General features: G+C 45.3%; 1 protein-coding gene across 1 annotated transcript; it reads right to left on the bottom strand.

The window, feature by feature from the left end:
- Positions 1-1,050: 1,050 nt before the first annotated feature.
- On the bottom strand, positions 1,051-2,169 carry LOC125341756 (neuropeptide Y receptor type 6-like). The gene has a single exon (XM_048333860.1). It carries the CDS (start codon positions 2,167-2,169, stop codon positions 1,051-1,053), a length of 1,119 nt encoding a protein of 372 aa, XP_048189817.1.
- Between the last annotated feature and the right edge of the window lie 3,987 nt (positions 2,170-6,156).

The raw sequence follows: 6,156 nt of genomic DNA, 5'->3' as shown, positions 1-6,156 counted from the left end.
ACTTCTGGCGTGTGTGTGTGTGTGTGTGTGTGTGTGTGTGTGTGTGTGTGATATTAAGTGGCTATAAAAGTCTCATGGATTTTCCTGCTTGGGCTGGCCTTGAATTGTCATCCCCAGATCTCAGCCTCCCGAGTAGCTAGGATGACAGGTGTGAGCCACCACTGCCCAGCTATTAAATATAATTACACTGCTTAGTTGAAGTGTGGAGTTAAAACCATCCCTTCAACTTTAATCCAGACTTGATTAGCTAATAAACAAAAGTGTGAGTTGGTTAATTAACGTGCAGACTCAGTGTCAGGAAGTAGCATTCATTCAGTGCTGAGGAATATAGTTTTGTTTTTACAGGACTTACAGCAAGTAGCAATTTGGGGGCAAGATTTTATTCAATAGTAGAATGTGGGAACTTCCTTCTCCAGCCATCTCTGCTCTTGTCCCTCTCTCTGTCTGTCTCTTGTCTGTACTGTCTACCACAAATGGGCAGCTAGGTTGTTTGAACAATGAGAGAGAGAGAGAGAAAGAGAGAGACAGAGAGACAGAGAAATTGATCATAGGCAGACACCAGTGGCTGTTGCCTGTAACCCTAATGACTCAGGAGGCTGAGATCTGAGAATCATAGTTTGAAGCCAGCCTAGACAGGAAGATCTGTGAGACTCACATCTCTAACTGGCCAGCAGAGAGCTGGAAGTGGAGATGTGGCTCAAGCAGCAGAGCACTAACCTTGTTTATTGCCACTCCTGGAGCTTGAATTCAGGGCCTGAGCACTGTCCCTGGCTTCCTTTTGCTGAAGGCTTCCACTCTACCACTTGAGCCACAGCGCCACTTCTGGCTTTTTTTTTTTTTTTATGTCGTGCTGAGGAGTCGAACCCAGGGTTTCATGTATACAAGGCGAGCACTTTACCACTAGGCCATATTCCCAGCCCCCAGAGCACTAACCTTGAGCAAAAAAGTTAAGGGACAGTGCCCAGGCCCTAAATGCAAGACTCTGTAACACACACACACACACACACACACACACACACACACGACTCTGGCATTAAGTGTTAGTATGTTTTATATACTGGTTGGTAGGTGAGCCAGCCGTAGTGAACCCTTGGACTCATCTGTATGCAGACTGCAGGCGACAATGTTCTCATATCTCTCCTGGGGTGGAAAGCAGCAACAGTAGTGAAGAAGCACCATCAGGTCCTTCTGGAAGTTTCTGTTTAGAAAGCCATAGAAGAGAGGGTTTATGCATGTAGAAACCATAGCGACGAAGTGGCAAGTTATAAACACCAGGTCGTGGTGGCAGCTCATCAGCACCTCGTGATGCCAGTCGAAGATGATGTTGAACACATTCAATGGCAGCCAGCAGGCCCCAAAGGCGGCCACAATGGCCACCAACGTGGTGTTGACCCGCTTGCTCTCACTGAACCGGCTCTCCTTCTCCTTCCTCCTGCCTGCCTTCCTATTTCTCCTGCGGAGATATAGAACAATCTTCAGGTAGCAGACAAGGATGAAGCCCAGGGGTACGAAATACTGGAGTAGAAATAAAGAGGTGGAAAAGAGGAGCTGGTTGGTTCTCGAAGGCCAGGTCTCCACACAGGCTACCCGGTGGCCGTACAGGTCAGCAGGGAGAGAGAGGTTGAGAAAGGGCTCCTCGGTGAGGTGGTAGGCCAGGAAGAGGGGCACAGACAGCAGGAAGGAGAGGAACCAAACAAACGTGACACCCCAGTAGGCATGAGGGACCCCAGGCTTCCAGCCCCGGGGCTTGACGATCAGCTGATGTCTCTCGACAGCGATTAAGACGAGGGAGAATATGGAGACGGAGATGGAGACGCTTTGCACATAAGAGGTGAGTTTACACATGAGCTCCCCAAATACCCAGTGGTCCATCAGTGTGTAGGTGACAGTGAGAGGTATGCACATGACACAGACCAAGATGTCAGAGAGGGACAGATTGGCGATCAGTATGTTGGTGACACTCTGAGCTTCCCTCTGCTTCTTCACGATGATGATGATGAGAGAGAGGTTTCCTAGAAGGCCCAGGATCAAGACCGCGGCATAGGCTATGAGGAATAAGAACAGGACTGCCGATGAGGGCTGACAGGACTCAAAGTGGGAAAAGGCAGAGCTGTAGTTGCCCTCTTCCATGGTTCTATTAGATGGCGTCTGGTTTCGAGAAACTTCCATGGTGTCAGGATGGTGACCAGAGGTTTTTCTAAGCTTGCTTGTATGACGGGTAGTTTGGTATTTCAGTCATTTGGGAAGCACCTTGTTTTGAGGTTTCCAGTGAGTGATTGGTGGGTTTAATTTTCCCTGGGGACGTGTTGGATTTGGGGGGAACCTGCCAGTGTCTTTAGCGTGATCCTGAGACCCTAAAAAAATTAAACAGAACCCAGAATATTAATCCAAGTTATCAACCATATGGGCAAGCCTTTAGGTGGGTCAATATCCCTGTGAGGAGACAAAATTTTGTGAGACTCTTATCTCCAGTTCACCAGCAAAAAGCCAGAAGTGGAAGTGTGTGGCACAAGTGGTAGAGTACCAGCCTTGGAGTGAAAAAGCTCAGCCAGAGTGTGAGGCTCTGAGTTCAAGCCCCTGTGCTGGCATAATTTTGTTTTTTTACAGAAATCAGAATGATTTCTCCTCTTTTTCACTTCTTCAGCTCTCTGAGATGAAGACATGCTTTCATCAGGCACATTGCAGTGGGGGTGAGGGTTGGTAATTCTGCTTAGGTTATAGGGACCAAAACAAGAAAGTGATTTGCTGGAGTTAAGTTGCTTTAGAAACCGTTTCTCTTGGGCTGGGAATGTGGTTTATTGTAGAGTGCTTGCCTAGCATCCATGAAGCCCTGGGTTTGATTCCTCAGCACCACCTAAACAGAAAAAAGCCAGAAGGGATGCTGCGGCTCAAGTGGCAGAGTGCTTGAAGCTCAGGGATAGTGCCCAGGCCCAGAGTTCAAGCCCCAGGACTGGCAAAAAAAAAAAAAGAAAAGGAAAGAAAAGAAATTTTAAAAGACACTTTTTCTTGATAGTTCCTCCTCTAACTCTCTTCTTCAAACTTGTGGAGGAACAAGAGGACCTGATCCTAAAGCTCAGCATAGTTGAAGGCGCTCAGGGCTGAGATTTATATCTCAAAGAAGACATCCCACACAACCAGCTCGTCACCCTGCTTTATTTGTTAGGAATCTGAAGAAAACAACCTATAAACATCGATAAAGGAAATGGAGCAAGAGGTATGAAACAAAAGGTACTTCCATTGGCTGTGTTTTGAAACTCACTCACATTCTCCCAACTTCAAAACCTCAGCAGATTGTTAACTTGGAAAGAAATCACCCAAAGAATGCTTTCTTGGTCTGCAATGCTGTCACCAACACACCACACAATGAACACTGTAAAGATGTCACTGATGAATAGAAACCGTTGATAAAGACAGGATAGTTTATAAAGAAAGACTCCAGGAACTTGTCTGTGACTCAGATTGGGATGCAGGCAACTAGGAAAAAGAATAACATTTATAAACAGTGGTATTTGACATAAAGGTTTAGGGCCCGTTAATAGACCTAGAGTTTAATAGTCCTAGGGTTCACAGATAGTGGCTGAAAGGAAATTTCAAGATAGATTTAAGTTCTTTTGTGTCTGTGGAGAGACTAGCAGCAATAAGTGAGAAAGAGCAAGCTTTGATTGCTAATTAAAGGTCTCCTACCAGATAAGCTTTCTTCTGGGGCAGGAAAGGAAAGAAAGGGAAGGGCAATCATTGAATAGGTTTTGGAATGCTCGTGTGGGCTCTAAGAAGAGATGCTGTGTTTGGTTGCTAAGCAGCTGATTGGTTGGTGTGGGCTTCATTTTTCCATCTGTCAGATAATTGTGTGTGTGTGTGCGCGCGCGCGCAAAAGCGCGCGCTCATGTGCTAATACTGGGACTTGAACTCAAGACCTAAGCACTGTCCTTTAGCTTTTTCTCTTATGGCTGGCACTCTACCAGCTTGAGCCCCCATCCCCTCTTCCATCTTTTGAAATGGTTAATTGGAGATACAAGTCTCTTGGATTGGTCTCTCCAAGATGGCTTTGAGCTGCCACCCTCAGATCTGAAGCCTCCTGCACAGTTTGGATTGCAGGCATGAGCCGTGGGCATCTGGCTTGGAAATTATATAGTTTTGCCAAGTACCCCCCCCCTTTCTTGTTGATCAGGGCTGTGTTCATAGTGGGTAGGAATGACCACCCTTCAGCCTCTGGCCTGACTGCGTGCAGACCCCAACTTAGTATCTTGAAAACTTTGCCCCTCAGTTTAGAAATTCCTACAGGAACTTAAAGCTGGGGAAGGCCAGAAGAAGGTTGAATGGGCTTCATGTGGGAGAGGAAGAGGGGCACAGGCGTTCCTCTGCCCAGCGCCCTTGGCACCAGTCGGAGAAGTTCAGTGGGAAGACTCCCAAAGAGGGATTTTAAATTGCAATGTGGGATCTGCACATCCCATACTTGGTAACTATTAAGTGAAAATATTTAAATCCTGCTCATCTTGAAGCAAAATAGTATTAAGTCCTGATTCATAAAGACATTCTTGAGATACATTTCTGTTTAAGGAAAGTTCATCTCCGGTTTGCTTAGCTGGAAATGATCCAGCGATGTGCTATCTCATTTAACTGACATTTTGCTCAAAAATGGTAGTAGCCCATGGCAGAGGTATCCAGCTCATGAAGTGCTGGTCTTGAACTTGACTTAAATGTCAATTACATTATTATTCTTTGGTATGTGTCCTGGTCCTGGGGCTTGAACTTAGGGCCAGAGTTGTGTTATTTTTTCCCCCCCTCAAATCTAGCCCTCTACCATTTGAGCCATAGCTCCATTTTCAGGTGTGTGTGTGTGTGCGTGTGTGTGTGTGTGTGTGTGTGTGTTTAATTTTTGGTGTTTAATTGGAGATAAAAATCTCATAGACTTTCCTGCTAGGGCTGACTTTGAACCACTGTCCTCAGATCTGAGCCTCCTAAGTAGCTAGGATTTACAGGTGTGAGCCACTGGTACCTAGCTATTACATTAATTTTTTTTATGGAACTCTAAAAATGAGCAAAATAAGAGCCTTACTCTACTAAACTGTCTGTGCATATTTATTTCTCTATCTGAATATCTATGTGTAACTATGTCTTTTTTATTTGTAAAGATTCTAACTTGGGGTGTGGTGGAGGAGGCAGAATTTAGGTGTGCCATCATTTCTTTTTGGACAATGTCACCTCTTCCATCACGTTCTCCCTCCCATCCTTACCCATAAGTTGTATAGTTCTTTATCAACATAGTGTCCAGTGAGTACTACTGCTGCATGAGTTCATCCTATGTCCCTCCATTTCTGTATTTCCCTTTACCCTCCCAAAGACAGATAAATGAGCAAACAGAACAAAAAGAAAAGAAAAACAGCAAAAAGAAAAGCCTCTTGTTTTTATTTTCTGGAGTTCATTTTGTATGATCAGATGCACACTTTCCTGTTTCTTTTGCATTAAAAAAAAAACCCAAATGGGGCGCTGATGGCTCACACTTGTAATCCTAGCTACTTAGGAGGCTGAGATCTGAGGATTACAGTTCAAAGCCAGCCTGGGCAAGAAAATCCTTGAGACTCTTATATCCAATTAACCACCAGAAAACCAGTAGAGCTGTTGGCTCAAAGTAGAAGAGCACTAGCACTGAGCAGAAAAAGCTCAGGGACAGTGCCCAGACCCTTAGTTCAAGCCCTATGACCAAAAAATTAAAAAATAAAGAATTCCAACTGGGTACTGATAGCTCATGCCTGTAATCCTAGCTCCTCAGGAGACTGAGATCTGAGGATCATGGTTTGAAGCCAGCCCAGGCAGGAAAGTCTGTGAGACTCTTATCTCCAATTAATCACCAAAAAGCCAGAAGTGAAGTTGTGACTCAAGTGGTAGAGCATAGTCTTGAGTGAGGAAAGCTAAGGGACAGCATCCAGGCCCTGAGTTCAAGCTTGAACACACACACACACACACACACACACACACACACACACTCCTTGGTTACTTCAGAGTGTATGGCCTTCAGTGAAATGAAGTACCCAGGTATTTATGTTAAGAGCAAAAAGTAGGTCAGAAGCACACTGCAAGACACTACACACACACACACACACACACACACACACACACACACACGCCCCTTGAGCGCTCTGTCACTTTCCTCAAATC

Source organism: Perognathus longimembris, chromosome 25, assembly GCF_023159225.1.
Source record: "Perognathus longimembris pacificus isolate PPM17 chromosome 25, ASM2315922v1, whole genome shotgun sequence".
NCBI classification, from domain to species: domain Eukaryota; kingdom Metazoa; phylum Chordata; class Mammalia; order Rodentia; family Heteromyidae; genus Perognathus; species Perognathus longimembris.
The sequence above is the reverse complement of the archived record's forward strand: the minus strand, read 5'-3'. Positions and strand labels throughout refer to the sequence as shown.

Coding starts and splice junctions, on each gene's coding strand:
- LOC125341756 (XM_048333860.1), bottom strand. CDS start 2,169: ATGGAAGTTTCTCGAAACCAGACGCCATCTAATAGAACCATGGAAGAG.